General features: G+C 41.2%; 3 protein-coding genes across 4 annotated transcripts; all 3 read left to right on the top strand.

Moving 5' to 3' along the window:
• Positions 1 to 325: 325 nt before the first annotated feature.
• usb1 (U6 snRNA biogenesis 1) lies at positions 326 to 4,748 on the top strand. The gene is made up of 7 exons (XM_058075017.2): positions 326 to 659; positions 1,563 to 1,702; positions 3,696 to 3,879; positions 4,027 to 4,080; positions 4,171 to 4,276; positions 4,362 to 4,442; positions 4,514 to 4,748. Exons 1-7 carry the CDS (start codon positions 496 to 498, stop codon positions 4,619 to 4,621), a joined length of 837 nt encoding a protein of 278 aa, XP_057931000.2. The 5' UTR covers positions 326 to 495; the 3' UTR covers positions 4,622 to 4,748.
• A 286-nt stretch (positions 4,749 to 5,034) lies between these two features.
• Positions 5,035 to 13,698, top strand: bbs2 (Bardet-Biedl syndrome 2). 2 transcript variants are annotated; one of them, XM_078797405.1, is made up of 18 exons: positions 5,035 to 5,145; positions 5,915 to 6,044; positions 6,112 to 6,339; positions 6,411 to 6,536; positions 6,673 to 6,735; positions 7,898 to 7,975; positions 8,162 to 8,266; positions 8,391 to 8,477; positions 8,544 to 8,679; positions 8,807 to 8,946; positions 10,280 to 10,400; positions 10,500 to 10,671; positions 10,828 to 10,957; positions 11,052 to 11,171; positions 11,322 to 11,459; positions 11,539 to 11,651; positions 11,837 to 11,985; positions 12,105 to 13,698. In XM_078797405.1, exons 2-18 carry the CDS (start codon positions 5,928 to 5,930, stop codon positions 12,209 to 12,211), a joined length of 2,130 nt encoding a protein of 709 aa, XP_078653531.1. In that variant the 5' UTR covers positions 5,035 to 5,145; positions 5,915 to 5,927; the 3' UTR covers positions 12,212 to 13,698. The 2 variants fall into 2 exon arrangements, with proteins under 2 accessions (XP_078653531.1, XP_057930988.2); XM_058075005.2 differs by lacking the exon at positions 5,035 to 5,145 and adding an exon at positions 5,372 to 5,498.
• A 2,409-nt stretch (positions 13,699 to 16,107) lies between these two features.
• On the top strand, positions 16,108 to 20,477 carry b3gnt9 (UDP-GlcNAc:betaGal beta-1,3-N-acetylglucosaminyltransferase 9). Its single transcript, XM_058075009.2, has 7 exons — positions 16,108 to 16,139; positions 16,568 to 16,817; positions 16,884 to 17,003; positions 18,585 to 18,905; positions 18,980 to 19,206; positions 19,284 to 19,539; positions 19,612 to 20,477. The coding sequence occupies exons 2-7, from the start codon at positions 16,704 to 16,706 to the stop codon at positions 19,942 to 19,944; spliced, it is 1,371 nt and encodes a 456-aa protein (XP_057930992.2). The 5' UTR covers positions 16,108 to 16,139; positions 16,568 to 16,703; the 3' UTR covers positions 19,945 to 20,477.
• Positions 20,478 to 22,326: the final 1,849 nt, after the last annotated feature.

The raw sequence follows: 22,326 nt of genomic DNA, 5'->3' as shown, positions 1-22,326 counted from the left end.
CAATGCTGTGTGTGTGTGTGTGTGTGTGCGTGGTGGTTATTAACCCCCTCCCCACCAATCATAATAACGCAAAACAATGTTAATTCCCACTTGTTTATTATGGTTGCATTATATTCCAGTTTATGTTATATAAGAAGCAATGCTGTCTGCGTTTCTTTACATACACCGATTATTACTATTATTATTAATTCAAACACATGATGTGAATTTGGAGGGAATTTTAAGCAATATTCTCAGTGAATTCTTAACACTGAAGAGAAATACCATGTGTCAAAATGGCATTGGGAACTATTTCACCCGAGTCGCTGTTTCAAAACGGACACAAATTACATGAACAACAGGTTGTTTACACCGGAAGTGTGGGTCCTTAACAGGAAATAGTTTGAGTTCGGCAAGCGTTTGTCGTCTACCCTTTTAAATGAACGTGAACAAACAGGAAAAGTCACTCATTTAACGCGCACGTTTCTTTACGATGTGTTTACGAGTTACTGAATAATGTTAGTCGGCTACAGTAGCAGTTCGGACGATGAATCGGAAGCTGGTGGTGAAGATACAGACGTGACTGATTATTCTAAAAGGCGTACTCGACAGGACACTGACGACGATGATTGTCCAAAGACGAAGAAGCATAAAAGTGACCAAGTGTATCCTACAAGGAGGTATGTTGTTCGTCCTACTATAGTAGCATCCGCTGTTTAGACTAATGGGGGCGTCTAAAGTGCTCCTTGAGGACCATTTGTACGGTAGCCGAAAGGGATAAAGGTGCAGCAACTCCCAAACGCTTCAAATACAGAAATACATCCACAAAAAGCATACATTCATTCATTCATTCATTCATTTTCTGCCGCTTTTTCCTCACGAGGGTCGCAGGGGTGCTGGAGCCTATCCCAGCTGTCTTCGGGCGAGAGGCGGGGTACACGCATGACTGGTCGCCAGCCAATCACAGGGCACATATAGACAAACAACCATTCACACTCACATTCATACCTATGGACAATTTGGAGTCGCCAATAAACCTAGCATGTTTTTGGAATGTGGGAGGGAAACCCACGCATGCATGGGGAGAACATGCAAACTCCACAAAGAGATGGCCGGGGGTGGAATTGAACTCTGGTCTCCTAGCTGTGAGGTCTGCACGCTAACCACTAGTCCGCTGTGCCGCCCAAAAAGCATACAAACTACCTAAAACAAATGCAACTTGAAAATACTGCTAATTAAAAATGTCCCAATCACATGAATGTCAAGACACTGTAAATTCCAAAAACAACAGCATGAGATAAATCATGGAAGTTCACTGAAAAAAATGGAAGTTTGCCCGGCTAAATCAGTGGAGCCAAACCTGTACGGTGTCTTTTAAATGAATATCAACTTTAAACTCTATTATAAAACTATCAAAATGTCCCTGAATCAATTGACTTTTCATTATACAATCTTGAGTGAAAAAAAAAATTGCATTTGGTTAAGATATACTACCTTTTGTTTATCTCTCTGAGCATGGCTAAGCTCTTCAGAATTGTACATCGAAATACAAATGTTCAACTTTTGTTGTGTGTTTTTAACAGGCTGCCTATCCCTGGTTGTTTGCTCGCCATGTTTCCGGACGACGTGGAACCACAGACTGAAGACAGCTCTCTGCACGAGGGCCGTGTTCGCTCTTTTAAACACGAGAGAGGAAACTGGGCCACCTATGTTTATTTTCCATGTAAGACCGGTACACAATCAAGCTGAGTGACATTACCTATAACCTGTATTGCTACATTTTTTTTTTTATGACAATGTAACACACAACATTAGCTGGCTGTTTTTAAACACAGCAGGATTTTTTTAGCATTCAGTCCTGCAGACAAAATATATATTTTTTAGAAATCCTGTCAATTATAGAACCCATCCACAAAATCTAAATTGAACTGAAAAAAAATTAGATGTAAATATTTAGCCATAGGAAGTTGGACGTGGTCTACTGTACAGCTGACAGAAGTTTTTATTCTTTGCGAAATTTGATATACAGTGAAGAAAATAAGTATTTGAACACCCTGCTATTTTGCTATTTCTCCCACTTAGAAATCATGGAGGGGTCTGAAATTTTCATCGTAGGTGCATGTCCACTGTGAGAGAGATAAACTAAAAAGAAAAATCCAGAAATCACAATGCCTGATTTTTTAACAATTTATTTGTGTGATACAGCTGCAAATAAGTATTTGAACACCTGAGAAAATGAATGTTAATATTTGGTACAGTAGCCTTTGTTTGCTATTACAGAGGTCAAACGTTTCCTGTAGTTTTTCACCAGGTTTGCACACACTGCAGGAGGGATCTTGGCCCACTCCTCCACACAGATCTTCTCTAGATCAGTCAGGTTTCTGGGCTGTCGCTGAGAAACACGGAGTTTGAGCTCCCTCCAAAGATTTTCGATTGGGTTCAGGTCTGGAGACTGGCTGGGCCATGCTAGAACCTTGATATGCTTCTTACGGAGCCACTCCTTGGTTTTCCTGGCTGTGTGCTTCGGGTCGTTGTCGTGTTGGAAGACCCAGCCACGACCCATCTTCAATGCTCTGACAGAGGGAAGGAGGTTGTTCCCCAAAATCTCACAATACACGGCCCCAGTCATCCTCTCTTTAATGCAGTGCACTCGTCCTGTCCCATGTGCAGAAAAACACCCCCAAAGCATGATGCTACCACCCCCATGCTTCACAGTAGGGATGGTGTTCTTCGGATTGTACTCTTCATTCTTCTTCCTCCAAACACGCTTATTGGAATTATGACCAAAAAGTTCTATTTTGGTCTCATCTGACCATAAAACTTTCTCCCATGACTCCTCTGTATCATCCAAATGGTCATATGCAAACTTAAGACGGGCCTTGACATGTGCTGGTTTAAGCAGGGGAACCTTTCGTGCCATGCATGATTTCACATCATGACGTCTTAGTGTATTACCTACAGTAACCTTGGAAACGGTGGTCCCAGCTCTTTTCAGGTCATTGACCAAGTCCTGTCGTGTAGTTCTGGGCTGATTCCTCACCTTTCTTAGAATCATTGAGACCCCACGAGGTGATATCTTGCATGGGGCTCCACTCCGATTGAGATTGACCGTCATGTTTAGCTTCTTCCATTTTCTAATGATAGCTCCAACAGTGGACCTTTTTTCACCAAGCTGCTTGGTAATTGCTCCGTAGCCCTTTCCAGCCTTGTGGAGGTGTACAATTTTGTCTCTGGTGTCTTTGGACAGCTCTTTGGTCTTCGCCATGTTACAAGTTAAAGTCTTACTGATTGTATGGGGTGGACAGGTGTCTTTATGCAGCTAACGACCTCAAACAGGTGCATCTGATTCAGGATGATACATGGAGTGCAGGTGGACTTCTAATGGGCAGACTAACAGGTCTTTCAGGGTCAGAATTCTAGATGATACACAGGTGTTCAAATACTTATTTGCAGCTGTATCACACAAATAAATTGTTAAAAAATCATGCATTGTGATTTCTGGATTTTTCTTTTTAGTTTATCTCTCTCACAGTGGACATGCACCTACGATGAAAATTTCAGACCCCTCCATGATTTCTAAGTGGGAGAAATAGCAAAATAGCAGGGTGTTCAAATACTTATTTTCTTCACTGTATAGCCAGGAGTGACATAGGCTGCAATAAATGAATTATTAATATTATCACAATTTAGAAATGCCTGTCTTCTCGCTTTTTAAGACCAACCTGAAGAGAAGTTTGAGGAGATGGTGGAAGCACTTCTGTCGACAGCAGGTACCTCTGGTGTGGTTTTGACCCAGCAGGAGGAGCTCCATCTTAGCCTCTCTCAGACGGTGGTGCTGAGACACCATTGGATCCAGCCCTTCACACAGAACCTCAAGGCCGGCCTGGCACGCTGCAAAAGGTTTGCGTCTTGTGGTGGTGGGTTGGTAGTATCCATTTTTTTTAGTTCAGCATATGAAAAATGGGAGCAAAAATAAGTGTTATGTTTATACTTTTGTTGAGTGTACAATTTTTGAGATGTAAAAAGAGCTCAAATGTGTTTTTGCAGATTTGTGTGCTCAGCGGGCAGACTTAAGGTCTATTGTAATGCAGAGAAGACAAGGTAAAGTCTGAATCCTCTTTGTATAAAACTATAATTTTCTCCTTAAACTCAAGATACTCATATACTGAGTATCTGACTTGTTCTCTACAGGACTTTCCTTGGGATGGAAGTACTAAATGGGCATAAACAGTTAATGGATGTAGTCCAAGTCATTGATAAAACAATGACAGAGTTTCACCTGGATACTTTTTATCAGGTTATCGATGAGTACAAAGACAATATATTTAATTATCACTATGTTTTATCTTGCACATCCTCATTGCTACCGCTGTGTCTTGTAGGATCCATCTTTTCATGTGAGCCTGGCCTGGTGTGTTGGAGACTTCACTTTGCAATTGAGGCAGTGCCTTCAGGAGCTTCAGGTGCTGTTCCACTATATTGTATGTACCTGTGTATTACGGTGATGATCACTGACTCTTCTTTCATTGCTCAGAATGTGGTTGACAATCATGAAGAGGGGCCGTATCATCTTTGGCTGGACTGTGCAGAACTGCGCTGCCGCACAGGGAACAAGACTTTCCGATTTCCTCTGGGTCCTTAAAAGCAGTACCAAGGACGACCATAGACGAGTTTTGCGATGGAGCTGAAACAATTCAATGATTGTTAGATTATCCAATGAATTGACAACTATTTTGGTATTCATGTTTTTTTATATTAAAATGTAAATATCCTCAGACTTTTGCCTCTCAATTTTTTTATATTTTCTTGAGACATTCATGATTTGTGTTTAAGGTATTTATTCAATGTCACAAGAATTTTTTTCAATGAGAAATCTCATGAGACACACCAACTTTCTAATAATTTTCAAATTTCAAAATATGCTGAGAGCCAAAAAAAAAAGAGAGCCGTGGGCGGTAAATGATCCCCTTATGTACTTTGGACACCCCTCGTCAGTGGTGGTTCTCGCCATAGGCCATGAAGGGTAACAGGAAAAAAAAACCCATTTATTTATGTTTAGAGCTCATTTGCTTATCAAATCACCTTGTATGGCAGATGGGCACCCTCCACATCCACCACTTGACATGGATCACACCAAACAGAGTATATCTCCAGGTTAATTACAAGGTAAAAAACGTTTATTGTTTGACCAGATATTAATAATGGAATAGGTATATTCGCCAATTTCAATAAATAAGAGCAAATAAGTGTTGCATGAGCCATACTGCTTTTGCACTCAAACGTCACTTCTACCAATAAACATCATTTTGCATTCACCTGATTCCATGATTTGAGACGCGCGGTCTTTAAAAAAAAAAAAAAAACTTTTATTTTGAAAAACTTAAATAGGAAATGGTAGTGAATAGCAAAGCTCCTAATCGTTTTCCTTCCGTTGTTGTCTTAGATTGTACTGAATCTCGTTTTAATTAAAAAAAAAGATTGTTTTGTTATTTTGAATTTGGGATATCGCCAGAGGACTTGTACGTACACGCTTTGTTTTCCTTTCTCTGCTATCTTGTAGTTTATTGATTTAGTGTCGTTCACGTTAGCTCTGCTATGCTAGCCTCTTAAGCCACTGAAGGCAAATTGGAATGTTATTAGCTTCTATTAGTTGTTACTCTACTTGGTATTGATGGCGTACCGTAGTACAATAGCGAAACCGTATGCATAGCATTCTTTTTGCTATATAAATAGGACCGTTGACCAAACTACAGGAGATTATGGCGTGACACTTTTTGTTGCTAGGCAACAGAACGCTAGTGCAAATCTGGTAATGACATTAGTGCCACAAAATCACGCATTGTGACCTGCTAACATGCATGGCTACAAACTGCTGGTCCACTTTAGTACTGATTTGTTTGATTTATAATCAAAGCTCTTTTTTTTCCCTTTTCAGGAGCATATGAATCATGTTGGTGCCCATTTTTACTCTCAAACTGAGCCATAAAATAAACCCTCGCATGGTGACTATAGGAAAATTTGATGGCGTCCACCCATGCCTCACTGCAGCCACACAAGCCGGAAAGGTGAACATTAAACAGTTTTGATATGAAACGTTATCTTGTAGCTTACTTTTGAATTTTCTTATTTCAGGTTTTTATCCACAACCCTCACACTCGTGCTCAAAGACCTGCATCTCACCGTCTGAGCCAAAGCACACAGGATTCAGATGTCTCTCTGCTCAACATCAACCAGGCAGTCACATGTCTGACTGCAGGCACTCTGGGCCCAGACACCACTGGTGACACACTGCTGGTGGGATCTCAGACCAACCTGCTGGCCTATGATGTCCATGACAACGTAGACATATTCTACAAAGAGGTAAGGGTTGTCATTTTGCACGGGTAATTCATTCCTCTAATTGCTCTCTAACTTTATTTCTGTTTGTGTAGGTGTCCGATGGGGCCAACGCTATTGTGCTAGGGAAGCTAGGAGACATACCGAATCCTCTTTCCATCATTGGCGGCAACTGTGCCATACAAGGCTTTGACTCTCATGGCAATGACCACTTCTGGACTGTAAGAACTAAGAAATAACAAATGTTAAGAGCCCTCTTGATATTTTACACTGGCGATATTAAACAGTTAATTTGATCTACATTTGTCGATTTTGAAATTATTAATTACAGAAAGGAACATCTTTTTTTTTCCTAAGGTAACTGGAGATAATGTGAGATCCCTTGTGCTTTGTGACTTTACTGGAGATGGCAAAAATGAGGTAAGCCCGTATAAGTTTCATTCACTCATTCATTTTCTACCGCTTTTCCTCACGAGGGTCTTGGGGGTGCTGGAGCCTATCCCAGCTGTCTTCGGGCGAGAGGCGGGGTACACCCTGGACTGGTCACCAGCCAATCACACAGCACATATAGACAAACAACCATTCACAATCACATTCATACCAATGGATCATTTAGAAGGAAACATAAAAACATTAAATTCCCAATATTATAAGAATAAAGTGGTACTTTTGCAAGAAATTTATACATACAATTTTAAAAGCGCAGGGGGAAAAAGCATTAGTATAATTAAAGGGGACCTATTATGCTCATTTTCATTTTTGTGAACTCCTATAGAGCAGCTACACACAATAACCCACACAGAAAGCTTTCTAGATCTTCCAAATGCTGCAGTGTTTCCATGGATTTCTTACTTCCTGCCCAAACGGTCTGTTTAATTTACTGGTCACGCTCTCAAGCGCTCCCGAGGACTTCGGGACAGCTGCCGAGCTCATTTGTCCTGTTACTTCTACAAAAGTTTGGACACTGATAAATTGTTACTTACAGCCCATATAAGGAAGTCCGTGTTGCATTGACTCGAACACGGTAGAACCCAAAACTTCTTTCAGGGCTCACTTCCAAATGCGAAATCCTCATTATGTGATGCTTTGGCATCATTTAATACGAGAATAAAAAGCATAATTTTCTACCGCTTTTTCCTCACGAGGGTCGCGGGGGGTGCTGGAGCCTATCCCAGCTGTCTTCGGGCGAGAGGCAGAGTACACCCTGGACTGGTCGCCAGCCAATCACAGGGCACATATAGACAAACAACCATTCACACTCACATTCATATCTATGGACAATTTGGAGTGGCTAGCATGTTTTTGGAATGTGGGAAACCCGCAGTACCTGGAGAAAACCCACACAGAGATGGCCGAGGGTGGAATTGAACCCTGGTCTCCTAGTTGTGAGGTGAGGCTGCGCGCTAACCACTCGACCGCCATGCCGCCCTCTATAAGTTTGTTTTTTTGCTATTTTTTTCCATCAACATGCAAGTTTCTAATAACAAATAAGACACTCATGGTGCTGTAGCTATTGACAGTACGTGAATGGTTATTTTATATTACTGAAAGGTACTACAAAGGTGTGGTTTTTTTTTTTTAGCTCCTGGTCGGATCTGAAGATTTTGACATCAGAGTTTTCAAAGAGGATGAACTTGTGTGTGAGATGACTGAAAATGAGGTAAGTTCACTCGATAAAGTATTGCTGCGTTGCATACACGTGACCAGCCTACAATAAATAAGTGCAACTCAATAATGGATTAATACAAAATTGAGACCACGACGGAGCTGATAATGATTAGTTGTTATTTCAATACATTGTCAGACTGGTATAAATTTGATTTCCTGGTTATTTTTCCCCAAATAGACAGTAACGTCACTGTGTCACATGCACAGTAGCAGGTTTGGTTACGCCTTGGCTAATGGCACTGTAGGAGTGTACGATGGCAGTGCTCGCTACTGGAGGATCAAGGTATTTTACCATGTCATCTAAAATGTTAAAGGCTAATTATATATGTACGGATCATGTTATTAATAATATTTTTAACAAGAAATGAGGCAATTTCTATAGCAATATTTTATCTTTCCCTATGTAGTCTAAAAATCACGCTATGAGCATCCACGCGTTTGACTTGGATGCTGATGGAGTCGTGGAGCTCATCGCTGGCTGGTCCAACGGAAAGGTCAGTATAGGCAGCACATACCTCTTCGTCTGTTACTTATTGCTAACCCTTTCGTGTTTAACCCAGATTGATGCACGAAGCGACCGCACGGGCGAAGTCATTTTCAGAGACCACTTCTCCTCTTCTATGGCTGGAGTGGTGGAGGGAGACTACAGGTTGGATGGACAGAAACAACTTATCGCCGCCTCTGTCGAAGGAGAAGGTGTGCTTTGTTTGTCACAGTACTGTACTCGGAGAAATGAGCAACACTGAGGACGATACAAGTGTACAATTAGAGTATTTGGAGTGTATCGGTAATGCTGCTGTGGCATGTGTACGTATTTTTGTAGTTCGTGGTTACCTGCCTGCTGCAAAAGAGCTGAAAGGGAATCTCATGGACTCCAGTGCTGAACAGGATCTCATTCGAGAGCTCAGTCATCGCAGACAGAACCTGCTGCTGGAGCTCCGCAACTATGAAGAGAATACTAAAGTACAGAGTCTATCACTATTCAAAAATATATCAATCAAATAATTTTACTGTTTTGAGTTTGAATATCAGTAACAAAAGTATGCGTATAATTAGGCACATTTTGAATGAAACATTTTCAAATATAAAAAAGCTAAATTAACTAAAATACAAACACAAGACGTTAAGAAGATTAAGAAATTGTGATAGTTCTATTCTCCACTCGCACAGTCAGTAGGTGAAACATAAACAATAACAGGAATAACGTTTCTTGAAGGTTTGAATTATCTCACGACATTGCGACTGTAATTCAGCTAACTATTCAAAAATATATCAATCAAATAATTATACTGTTTTGTGTTTGAATAATCAGTAACAAAAGTATGCGTATATTTAAGCAACATTTTTTTTGCTTAAATGAAACATTTTATAAAATGTAAAAAATATATAAAAATATAAAAAAGCTAAATTAACTAAAATACAAACACAAGACGTTAAGAAGATGCATTAAAATTGTGATAGTTCTATTCTCCACTCGGTCAGTCAGTAGGTGAAACATAAACAATAACAGAAATAACGTTTCTTGAAGGTTTGAATTATCTCACAACATTGCGACCGTAATTCAGCTCACTATTCAAAAATATACCAATCATGAAACATTTTCAAATATAAAAAAGCTAAATTAACTAAAATACAAACACAAGAAGTTAAGAAGATGAATTAAAATTGTGATATTTCCATTCTCCACTTGGTCAGTCAGTAGGTGAAACATAAGCAATAACAGTAATAACAGGAATAACGTTTCTGGAAGGTTTGAATTATCTCACAACATTGCGACCCTAATTCAGCTCATGTCACTTCCTGACCACACATCTTTATTAGTCAATAAAGGCATACTGTAGCTCATTTATTGCAACACAAGTTGTATTTATGGTTTATTTTCTCTGATTATATCCACTATATTGTGTAATACGAGTGTAAAGGTACCTATATGGATGTTATTTTATGTCCAGAGGGCTCTGATAATGTTAAGTCATATTTAGAAGGTCATAAACATGTTTTCTAACTGCAATAACTTCTAAAATATTCATATTTATGAAAAAAGGAATACTATTTTTCCAGAAATTCACTGAAAACGGTCGTGTCCGGAACCAGTTAACCGTGATAAACGAGTCATTACTGTACCCATCATGAATATCTTACCAATTTTGGACCCTTAATGATTTATTTTGATGAATTAATACACCTCTCGTACAGTAGATTCATACTATTTATCTCAAAATATATAAAGAAAACATATTTTAACTGATTTGTCATTTCCATAATAATTTGCGCACAATCCATCTTGTTGTTTCAGGGCGAGTCAGACGGCACAGAAGGGATTCCCGCCAATACTCAGATCCAAGCGGCACTCTCAGTGAGAGCCGCAACTGAAGTCCAGAAAGGCCATGTGGAGCTCAGCATCGCAACTCCAAATGGTATCGTAGTACTTCATTGTACAACTAATACTCTGTGTGTGTGTGTGTGTGTGTATGTCTAAACTCACCGATATTATGTCTCTGAATCCTTCACTCCAGAAACCATAATCCGAGCAGTGCTCATCTTCGCAGAGGGCATTTTTGAGGGCGAAAGTCATGTTGTTCATCCTAGCGTCCAGAACCTGTCAAGTTGTGTTCGAATCCCGATCATCCCTCCGAAAGATATACCAGTAGATCTGCATATCAAGGCCTTTGTTGGTGGGAAAACTAGGTAGCATGCAGTCTTATTACATATGCATACACACGTATTAACATTCATTTTTGTTAACTGGGGATATGTAGGTGTCTATAATGATAAATAAACACTGTACTATAATATTGGTGTATAATATGACATATATATTGTGTTCCATGTCGCAACCCGCAGCACCCAGTTCCACGTGTTTGAAATCACTCGACAGCTACCACGTTTCTCCATGTATGACATCATGGTGGACCCCTCTGATGCTCCTCCCAGTGGAAGTGTGACTTTCACCATCAACGAGCGACCACAGCGGGTACACATGATGTCTTTTAAAGTGCATTGAAGCAATAGTGTTGTCTCAACTAATTTGGCCATGTTTTATTTTTTTTTTGTGTGTGTGTGTGTAGGTTGTAATGTGGCTGAACCAAAACTTCTTGCTTACAGAGGGCGTAGATAGTCCTGATGTTACTTTTAGTTCGCTGAGGGGAGGTGGACTGTTATCCTTCAGCATGGCCAGTAATGGACAGGTAACAGGACGGACACAAACAATGACAAATAGTGAATAAAGCTTATGTATCTTTCATTTGATGGTTTAAAAAACTGAGCCATGTGATGTTTCCTCTTACTGAACTGTAATAGCGTATTATTAATCTTATTAATCTTATTAATCCTGTCAGGTTACTCTGAGAACAGATGATATTGACCTGGCAGGAGATCTGATCCAATCGTTGGCCTCCTTCCTGGCAATAGAGGAACTATCAGTGGAGGCTGATTTCCCAGCATACTTTGAGGAGCTTCAGACGACACTCACTGAGGTTTGGCTTGAAATCAAGCTAAAAGTTAGCTTTAAATGCGGCTTCAAGTGACCTTATTTTGACATGTACAACTTGCTAGGTGGATGAGTTCCACGCTGTCCATCAAAAATTAACTGCGGAAATGGCTGACCACTCCAACTACATCAAGAACATGCTGGTGCAAGCGGAGGATGCTCGTTTGATGGGTGACATGTGAGTTTCCGATAGGACCACGTTGTCCACAACATACTACAGTAGTACTATGTTGCCTTTCAGTAGTCCATGCTACTGTAATTAAAAATGTAACTTGTGTAAAAAAGCATATAAACATTGTCAAGTAGGTATATATTTTTACATTGTGGTGCACTTAGTTATTCAATTTCTTGTGTCGTCTGCAGGACAACTATGAAGAAACGCTACAGAGAACTATACAATCTAAACAGAGATCTTGTCAACGAGTATAAAATCCGCTCTAATAACCACAATGCTTTGCTGACTTGCCTCAAGTCTGTCAACCAGGCCATCCAGCGAGCCGGTCGACTCCGAGGTGAGTCTCAATGATTAATTCATACGAGTTAACTACCCGAGACATATCCCGCTAAAAGGAGCACCCGTCTGTTGGAATTACTCACACACACGTTTGTTTTCATTTCTGCTTCTTCTCAGTGGGTAAACCCAAGAACCAAGTGATCTCAGCATGTCGGGACGCCATCAAGAGCAATAATGTCAACGCACTCTTCAGGGTCATGAGAGCAGGTGTGGCCACTTCCTGAAAGTGGAGCACAGAAGGCGAAGACAGATGATCACCTTTTTTATTCTACTTTTTCAGAATAAGGAAAATACACAGAAATTATTTGTGGGAATGTCGACAAACAACACAGATGCGTTTACTGTTCTGGAAACTTGAAAATGCACTAGAGTGGATTACTTGGGGTCCACAGATGAGTGAATTTCTTGTCTTTTTAGTCTAGCGGCATATTTTAACAAAGTACTGTAGCTTGTAAAACAGCTACTAGATTACTCTGTGTAGACACTTCAGCTGAGGAGACGTTTAACATATGTTGCAGAACTAGCGTTTTTGACTCGTCTCCTTGGACCAGTGCAGGGATTCGAACATCAATAAAAATGAAAATTTCAAAATTAAACACAAATAATACACAAATAACCACCAAAAGTACTTATTTGTTCATATAATGCACACAGAGCAATGAACAACATTCTAACTTTGTTGTCCTTATGCCGTGAGGCACTCAGGTGCACTCGTAATTGTGAGTGTTAGGTGCTAATTGTTTTTCGTGACAATTGGTGTACCTCTGGAGGTACATGTACCCCACTTTGGGAAACTAGGTCCTATCATTCATTAATTCATTTTCTACCGCTTGTCCTCACTAGTGTCCTGGGGGTATGCTGGAGCCTATCCCAGCTGTCTTCGGGCGAGAGGCGGGGTACACCCTGGACTGGTCGGCAGCCAATCACAGAGCACATATAGACAAACAAGCATTCACACTCACATTCATACCTATGGACAATTTGGAGTAGCCAATTAACCTAGCATGTTTTTGGAACGTGGGAGGAAACCGGAGTACCTGGAAAAAACCCACGCATGCACGGGGAGAACATGCAAACTCCACACAGAGATGGCCGATGGTGGAATTGAACCCTGGTCTCCTAGTTGTGAGGTCTGCGCGCTAATCACACCACCGCCGTGCAGCCGAGGTCCTATCAGATTCCTCAAAATACACCAGTGTACTTCTTTACAGCCACTAGGGGGCATAGTTTCACCGTATCTGGATTATAAGAATATACTGTGAGCAATAATCATTAGCAGCTCATTGCATTCTTTAGCATTTGGGCTTGGTGACAATATGCATTAGTCGTCACATGTTTTTATTGCACTTTACAATTTGTGTTTTTGCAATGACAACAAGGCCATAACATTTATGAGGGGAATATACATTTATATATATATATATATATGAAAGTTAACATGGGTTTTAAAAGTCATTAGTTAGCTAAGCTACATTCAACTGTACTTTGTGCCAGGTACCTTCTGCTGAGTCAGTAACATTATGAAAAGACCTCAAGGCAGAGCAGCCCCCATTCTCACGCAGGGCTGCATTAGTTGTGTATGACTCACAGATGGTGTAAGTGTGTGTTAGTAGCCAAAGAAAACAGCATAAATGTTTTGGGGTTTTTTTTGCTTTGTTATTGTCTTTTTGTGATTGTGGAAGACTATAATTAAACGAACCAGTGTTTTAAGTTGATCTAAGTGTTCCTTGAATATGGTTGTTTGTCTTTCCGAAAAGCTGGCTCACTCGGCTGTTTCTGGATGGTTTTGTAAAATGGGATTAGTGTGCATAAGCTAAAAGGGAGTCTCAGTGTCTCCTCTGAAAAGCACAACAACAAAAATGTAGCATTCTCCTCCCTCACTGGATCTCTTTTGTTTATTAAACATCTGGGCATCACATGTGGCATGGCACAGCTGCATTGGAACAGCCAGACTTCCTGGTGTCTGCATGCTCTCTTCAAGTAGATTTATGTATAGTTGCAAAAACGATGGCCCAGAGCTATTCTCTCAACTGGGTATTGGGTCTCAACTTGGAAAATGCATCTGATGGCCCTCAGGGCTGAGCTGCAGAAAAGGGATGGACATACTGCCATTGTCTCTCATGAAAAACATATGTGCGCCCACAAGGCTGCATTCTATAGGTACCACATGTGGCCTCAGTCAAACCTGAAGAAGCAGAACCCTTTAATGTTCCCTGAGGCACTGATGAGTGAAGACTCATAAATTATCACTGCTGCTCACTGGGAAAGCGTTTTCATTTACCCACATCCTGTGCTTTTTTTGCGTCGGGTTTTGATCATGGGGGTCATGAACAATGCCACTTTTATGTACTTATGTGTGTCATTTTTGTCCAGACTTCATCTTTGGGCTCCATATTTTTTCTATAACATATAACCACCCCAACCCCCATCATCCTGTGTCTGCCTCAGTCAGTCTTCTTTAAGAATGTAAGGAGCGGGCTAGTCGATACCAGTATCGATGTCATTGATATCAAGTGTTGTGTCTATATTTTATCTGTATATTTGTTATATTTATTTTTATATTTTATATATTTTTATCTTATGTAAATATTTTTTTTACAAATATCTGTTTTATTCTTTTGTTCACATTGTTGAGATTGTTTTTTTATTCTGTTATAAAATCAGGGAATACATTATTGAACAGAGCCAAAAAGTCCTAAAAAAATTGGATTGATTGGAGTATTGATTTTGTACTATTTAATTAATTTAGTTAAAACAATTCCATGTAATAAAAGGGAATAATTTTCTAATTATATTAAAACATTTATCTTTTGTTTGCATACACTTTGTGAGTCCAACTGCATTGTTAATGTATTTTATTTGATCACAAAACGCCCTTACTTGTTAGCATCCTATTAGCTAGCTAAACAAAATGGCAACCGGAGCCGGAAGTTATGTGGCCTGTCTATGATGTCATCAGCAATTGACACTCAAAAACAGGTTTTTATGATTTTACGAAATGTTCTCACCTTTTTTTCTTCTAAAAAAAAGTTCAAACCGTCATTTGAATAGGAATAATTATTATGAATAATTATACAATATGAGGTTGGACACAGAAATGATTATGTGACTCACATGTTTCACTCCTCTGTCCGTCCCTTTTTGTCCAGCCGAGTAATTTCTACATTCTTTCAGCATTTCCAGCGAGATAGTTAGCATCCTCTTCTGCCATGTGGGCAAACAATATTTCATCAACATTGTGGGTTTTGTCAGAGAAAAATTTGTAAACATACAAAAACTGCAAGCTAGCAATTACACAGGAGAAACCGCAGGTCGGCACGAGGAGATTGATTTAAAATGGTCTACAGCCAATCAGGAGGCGGTGCTGACAGAAAGGCAAATAAGAGACACTCAACTTCCCTCAATGCAATTCTTCTTAAAGGGCCAGGCTCTCTCTGCAACGGCGTTCAAACGCTATATTTATATGCATTTCAAATTGTTTGTAAAAACTACAGTTGTAAAACTATTTAAAATGTGTTTGGGGCTTTCTGGATTGTTTTAATTACAATTTTTCTTTATGGCAAACAGAGATTTGGTGATAACAGAATCTATTTCTAATCAAAACATCCGATTTGGTTTGTGTCATTCTGAAACGGATAAATGACGCTAACCAAGGTTCCACTGTGTTGCTAAATTGTGCACAAATACATTTGTAGATCCAAAAAATATTTTTTTTCTGAGTCTTATTACAAATTAAAGGTCAAAAACACAAAATGTACTTCTGGATATTTATTTAGTTGGTATCCGATCCATGCACCTTCGATACCAACAGTAGGAGTATCGCCCATCCCGAGGGCTGGTCCTTCAATGTGTGGCCACGTGGTTAGTAAGATGCTGCCTTCAAGTACCTACAGTTGATTTTCCTGTGACCGCTACTTTTTGACATAAATTAAAACATTAGATTGTTTACATGCGGAAGCACAATATTATATTATTAAGTGTAAGTGTATTCTGTGCACTTGACAATGAAATACTATCTCATTTCTTTTCATCGCCCACCTAAAAAAAAAAACACTGCTGATTGACATATATCCCACAACACGTAAAGGCACCGCGGAGACCAGCGTTCAGACAGATGTTCCAAGTTTCCACTGAACGTCTCGGTCTTCTTTGGTGAGTTCAAATGACTAAAACTACGTATTGTGTTATGTAACAACAATTTATTGTGCTTTTTATATGAAATGATAGCATTTGCTAAACTGCTGTTGTGAGAAAGTGCGAGTTTTCTGTGTCTTTTCTGTCACGTTCACGTCTGCTCCGTGACCTTGAGACATTATAGGTTACATTATGTTGCATTTTGCATATATATATATATATATATATATATGCTTTTAGATGTGTATTTAACTCTCACATATACATAATGAGGGATAAGTTGCTCATTTATATTGACTTATATAACAAGACACACCCCCTCCATTGAGTATATTGATAATAGGATGAGAATGCTGAGTCAACACAATATATAAAATGCATGTATTTCTCTATTATTGTTGTTAAAGTACCTTATAAAGATATTAATGTTGATATGGTGATTTCAGTGTAATGGATTTTGGATGCTTCTTCTGGCTATGGAGAAGATAGACTCCCTCCACGTAGGACTAAGATGATTTTTACAGCACAAGCGGTGAAGTCTTCCAAGCAAAGATGCTCCAGAAACGACCACCGTAATCAAAGATGGCGATGATGATGATGATGATAAGGAGGAGGTCCTTAGGTCACATGAAAGGAGATGTGATGTGCACCATGCTGCTGCTGGTGCTCTTTTGTTTGCTGTTCTACGTGCGACAGGTATATACTTAAATGGACGCTAACCTTCACTTCCTGTTGGTTCTAACAAGTGCTGTGATGTTCAAGGTCATTCTGTCCTCTGGCTGGGACACCCCTGCATGGAAGCTGGAGATCCTTCGTCCCACTAAATCTAGTCGGACCTTGCTGGGAACCAACAAGGCCAGAGTGGGCCAGGAGTCTCCGAGGGTAAGACAGGAAGTTATTTAAAACGAATAAGAATACTTGGTTGAGTGGTTTGCATGCAGGCCTCACAGCTAGGAGATCCGAGTTCAATTCCACCCTCGACCATCTCTGTGTAGAGTTTTTATGTTCTTCCCGTGGGTTTTTTTCCGGTTTCCTCCCACATTCCAAAAACATGCTAGGTTAATTAGCGACTCCAAATTGTCCATAGGTATGAATGTGAGTGTGAATGGTTGTTTGTCTATATGTGCCCTGTGATTGGCTGGCCACCAGTCCAGGGTGTACCTGGGATAGGCTCCAGCTGGGATAGGCTCCAGCACTCCTGCGACGCTCGTAAGGATAAGCAGTAGAAAATGAATGAATGAATGAGCATTATAATTCAGGGCTGCACGGTGGACAAGTGGCTAGCACTCAGGCCTCACAGCTAGGAGACCGGAGTTCAATTCCACCCTCGGCCATCTCTGTGTGGAGTTTGCATGTTCTCCCCGTGCATGCGTGGGTTTTCTCCGGGTACTCCGGTTTCCTCCCACATTCCAAAAACATGCTAGGTTAATTGGCGACTCCAAATTGTCCATAGGTATGAATGTGAGTGTGAATGGTTGTTTGTCTATATGTGCCCTGTGATTGGCTGGCCACCAGTCCAGGGTGTACCCCGCCTCTCGCCCGAAGACAGCTGGGATAGGCTCCAGCACCCCCGCGACCCTCGTGAGGATAAGCAGTAGAAAATGAATGAATGAACATTATTATTCAGGGCTGGTGGTTGGCACTCAGGCCTCACAGCTAGGAGACCGGAGTTCAATTCCACCCTCGGCCATCTCTGTGTGGAGTTGCGTGGGTTTTCCCATGTATTCCAAAAACATGCTAGGTTAATGGTTGTTTGTCTATATGTGCCCTGTGATTGGCTGGCGACCAGTCCAGGGTGTACCCCGCCTCTCGTCCGAAGACAGCTGGGATAGGCTCCAGCACCCCTGCGACCCTCGTGAGGAAAAGCAGTTGAAAATGAATGAATGAATGTGAACATGTCAATGTAATCTCCCCAGGGCCTTCAGAATCAGGCGTGCTGGCCCCTGTCACTTTAACACTATTAGCAATGGGCCTGTTTTCTGAACCAATCAGATTTCAGATTCACACAACAGGTGCCCACAGTAATGTCTGCATTTCTTTCGTCCTCCGATGGGTTCATTCATTCATTCATTCATTTTCTACCGCTTTTCCTCATGAGAGGCGGGGTACACCCTGGACTGGTCGCCAGCCAATCACAGGGCACATATAGACAAACAACCATTCACACTCACATTCATACCTATGGACAATTTGGAGTCGCCAATTAACCTAGCATGTTTTTGGAATGTGGGAGGAAACCGGAGTACCCGGAGAAAACCCACGCATGCACGAGGAGAACATGCAAACTCCACACAGAGATGGCCGAGGGTGGAATTGAACCCGAGCTGTGAAGTCTGCGTGCTAACCACTCGTCCACCATGCCGCCTGATTGTGAATAGTCACAGTCAATATGTTAGAAAATAAATTTATGGATGATTTCATTCATAAGAACGTTCTCTCACATCTTCTGTCCAAATTAATCAGTCCCCAGTCAGTCCCACTGAGCCTCAGCGCCGTCACTCAGAGTCCAAGTCCAAACATCCCCAAGCCAAACCCAAATCCGAGTCTAAACCTAAAAGAAAATCCAAGTCACGACAGAAGACAACGAAACCCACCAAGACAACTCGTGTTCCTCCGCCCACGATGCCGCCATTTGACTTTGAGAGCTACCTGAGAGAGAAGGACAAACGCAACTTCAAGCTTCTTATCGACCAACCAGAGAAATGTGACCCGGGGGCGTCCTTGACTGACCTCTACATGCTCATCGCGGTGAAATCCGTCGCTGCGGATTTTGATAAACGGCAGGTAAAATCGTTATCAGTTTCAGAACCCTCCATTGGTTCCTACATGTATAAATACTTGGCTTCTAATGACCTCAGGTGGTGCGGAGGACGTGGGGTCGAGAAGACGGGTCCATACGTACGGTTTTTCTTCTAGGGGTCCCCAGGAATCGCACCGCTTTACCTCTATGGGATCAGCTTCTGACCTATGAGAGTCAAATCTTCAAGGACATCCTTCTATGGGACTTTGAGGACACCTTCTTCAACTTGACGTTGAAGGAAACACACTTTCTGGAATGGGTCAACAGAACCTGTTCTCATGTCAGGTCTGTGTGAGGTTCTAGTAGGTTCTAGTCGAGAAGTCTTGTTCTCATTCAGTTCTTCCGTGTCATGGCCCTTGCAGGTTTATCTTCAAGGGGGACGCTGATGTTTATGTGAATATCGAGAACATCCTGGAGCTGCTTCAAGGTCAAAAATCAAACCGGGATCTTTTTATTGGCGATATTATCGTAAACGCTAAACCAATTCGCCGCCGTACTTCGAAGTACTTTGTGCCGGAGTTTGTTTATGGAGCTGCTTTGTACCCGTCCTACGCCGGCGGAGGGGGTTTTGTTATGTCCGGGTACACGGCACGCCGACTCAGCTCCGCTTGTCAGCAGGTACTTCCACGATAAATATAATCCGTATCGTTTTTGGTTTTTCTTTCATGGTTTTGTTGACTTGACTTGCAGGTGGAACTGTTCCCCATCGACGACGTGTTTTTGGGAATGTGCCTCCAGCTGATCGGCATCAAACCATCACGCCACCAGGGTTTCCGTACATTCGGGATTCCCCGTCCGTCGGCGGCACCCCATCTCCAGACGTTCGACCCGTGTTTCTACAGGGAACTCATGGTGGTCCACAGCCTCAGCGTACCCCAAATATGGCTCATGTGGAACCTGCTGCACGACCCTAAACTCAACTGCCACAACAGGACCAGACCGACATCCGGACCCTTCAGGTGGAGGATAGGAGAAAGGGAAACGGACTATGGCGTGGGACGGGTGTTTGTCCCGCGTGATTAACTTGCTGATGCTTTTTGGTCACATGACTCCCCAGCTCATATCAAGTGGAAAAAATGTTTTAAAGAAAGATTTGCCGCCAGATCCTGCTGTTGATACAACAATGTGACATCACCTTGGGGCTTACGAGTCATGTGGTTGACATAAAACACTGAATGCTTTCAATGTGACGTAAACAGTTTACGACTAAACAAGCCTTGCTAAAATGGATACCTTGTGGTTTTGATTTGGGGACGGGCGGATTAATGATGTTGCTGTAATCACCGTAGCATAGAATGCACTGCTTAGTTGCAACCAGCAGGGGAGCTGTTGGTTCAATTCATTCATTTTCTACCGCTTATCCACACGAGTCACGCGAGGGTGCTGGAGCCTATCCCAGCTGTCTTCGGACGAGAGGCGGGGTACACCCTGGACTGGTCGCCAGCCAATCACAGGGCACATATAGACAAACAACCATTCACACTCACATTCATACCTATGGACAATTTGGAGTCGCTAATTAACCTAGCATGTTTTTGGAATGTGGGAGGAAACCGGAGTAGCCAGCGAAAACCCACGCATGCACGAGGAGAACATGCAAACTCCACACAGAGATGGCCGAGAGTGGAATCGAACTCGAGTCTCCTAGCTGTGTGGCCTACGCGCTAACCACTCTTCCGTGCAGCTCTACAAAAGACTCTCAGCAAAAAAAAAAAAAGAAGCAGGACATTTAAAAATGTCTATGTTTGACTGCTGTAGCAGCTGTACCATTACACCCCCAGAGTTAACAGCTGAATTCATTCATTTTCTACCGCTTATCCTCACAAGGGTCGCAAGGGTTGCTGGAGCCTATCCCAGCCGTTTTTGGAATGTGGGAGGAAACCGGAGTACCCGGAGAAAACCCACGCATGCACGGGTAGAACATGCAAACTCCACACAGAGATGGGCGAGGGAGGAATTGAACTCAGGTCTCTGAGCTGTGAGGCCTGCGTGCTAACCACTTGACTGCCATGCAGCCCATGTTGGTTCAATTTCAATGAGTTAGTAGTGGAATCAGAAACATGACATTAGCTGAGAGGTAAAGTAACTATAGGGGTGTTAAGTCACATCAAGAGGGCTCTAATAATGTTTAAAAAAACATTTGTAGAAGTTCCTGTAGAAGTACGCTGGAGCCTATCCCAGCTGACCTAGGGCAAGAGGCGGGGTACAATATGGCTAATAAAGTAGAATGAACAGAATGTACACCGGAAAAAACAAATTACTACTCAATAACGTGATAGAAGTACTGACATACGTGGAAACCATCACACCGACAGTAGATGTGATCCATGAATGACTTGCTTTGGTTGATATTTTTTCACATCCACATTGTTTTATTTCTTCAATATCCTTCTCGTTCTGACACTGAAAAGAACCTTGGGTGTCAACTTGAGCATTTTACACTCTTTAAAAAGTCAAAAAAGTACAGCCACAGTTTGTCAGCAAGCAACATTTTTGCAATGCTTTAAATCCACAAACTCGATTTGCACTGCATTATTTCATTATTGCCTTTTTTTTCTCCAGTTGAAATGCTGAGTATTTATTACTGTATGTTATTTCTTCTTACACAAAGTAACAGGCATTAAAATATACTAGATGACATTTCATTCATGTTCATGTTTTAATCAAATGGAACTTTTAAATGTCATTTCCAGGAATGGATAAAAACAAATACACACAATGTAAGGAAATGGGGAACAAAAAAAAAAAAAAAACGATACAAAGCGTTTATACCAGTATAATTACAAACACGATGAGGCTGTGTATTATAAATTAAAACTTTATGATAATACTCATTCACCTTCCCATGAAATGGAAAAAAAAATTGCAATCACGTGTCACCTTCACTGTTCTCAAGACAAAAGCAAGGTTGTGATATGTCCACCTGAGTTGATGCTCTCATGATCAAAAAAACTCCTCATACGACTAAAATAAGTCTTAAAGTGGAATAAGAGGAGAATCCTTACACTTTTTATTCTTCCTTTCCACAGCAAAGCAGCTTTTTGCATGACAGGAAGCTCTACAAGCACATACTCGATAAGGACTCTCCTTCAGATTAAAACACATTTTAATTTAATCTGGACAAGTCGTCTACTCGAAAAGTGACTCTACGTTTGAAATCGGCGTCCTTTGTGATTATTGGTTGGCGTAACTATGTCACTCAAGAGATAAGAAAACGAAAAGTACAAAAACATTAATGTGATGTAGAAAATGCAGTAATTCTCAACAGGCAAAAATAAATCTAAGGCCATACCAGCATAATGTATGATGCTGCTATGATACCCCATACACACACACACACACACACACACACACACACACTAGTATTATGTACTCTACACAGGGGAGATAATACAGAGGTCAAAA

This window comes from Doryrhamphus excisus, linkage group LG1 (assembly GCF_037039965.1).
Source record: "Doryrhamphus excisus strain RoL-2023G ecotype Guam linkage group LG1, RoL_Dexc_Guam_v1.1, whole genome shotgun sequence".
Classification (NCBI taxonomy): domain Eukaryota; kingdom Metazoa; phylum Chordata; class Actinopteri; order Syngnathiformes; family Syngnathidae; genus Doryrhamphus; species Doryrhamphus excisus.
This window is presented reverse-complemented; position numbering and strand designations above follow the sequence as displayed.

Bases quoted from the DNA above. Each gene is read 5' to 3' on its own strand.
- usb1 (XM_058075017.2), top strand. From the start codon at position 496: ATGTTAGTCGGCTACAGTAGCAGTTCGGACGATGAATCGGAAGCTGGT. The intron at 1,703-3,695 runs GTAAGACCGGTA...TCGCTTTTTAAG, and splicing joins CACCTATGTTTATTTTCCAT to ACCAACCTGAAGAGAAGTTT. The intron at 3,880-4,026 runs GTTTGCGTCTTG...GTGTTTTTGCAG, and splicing joins GGCCTGGCACGCTGCAAAAG to ATTTGTGTGCTCAGCGGGCA.
- b3gnt9 (XM_058075009.2), top strand. From the start codon at position 16,704: ATGGCGATGATGATGATGATGATAAGGAGGAGGTCCTTAGGTCACATG. The intron at 17,004-18,584 runs GTAAGACAGGAA...CAAATTAATCAG, and splicing joins TGGGCCAGGAGTCTCCGAGG to TCCCCAGTCAGTCCCACTGA. The intron at 18,906-18,979 runs GTAAAATCGTTA...TAATGACCTCAG, and splicing joins CGGATTTTGATAAACGGCAG to GTGGTGCGGAGGACGTGGGG.
- bbs2 (XM_078797405.1), top strand. From the start codon at position 5,928: ATGTTGGTGCCCATTTTTACTCTCAAACTGAGCCATAAAATAAACCCT. The intron at 8,478-8,543 runs GTCAGTATAGGC...TGTTTAACCCAG, and splicing joins CTGGCTGGTCCAACGGAAAG to ATTGATGCACGAAGCGACCG. The intron at 8,947-10,279 runs GTACAGAGTCTA...TTGTTGTTTCAG, and splicing joins ACTATGAAGAGAATACTAAA to GGCGAGTCAGACGGCACAGA.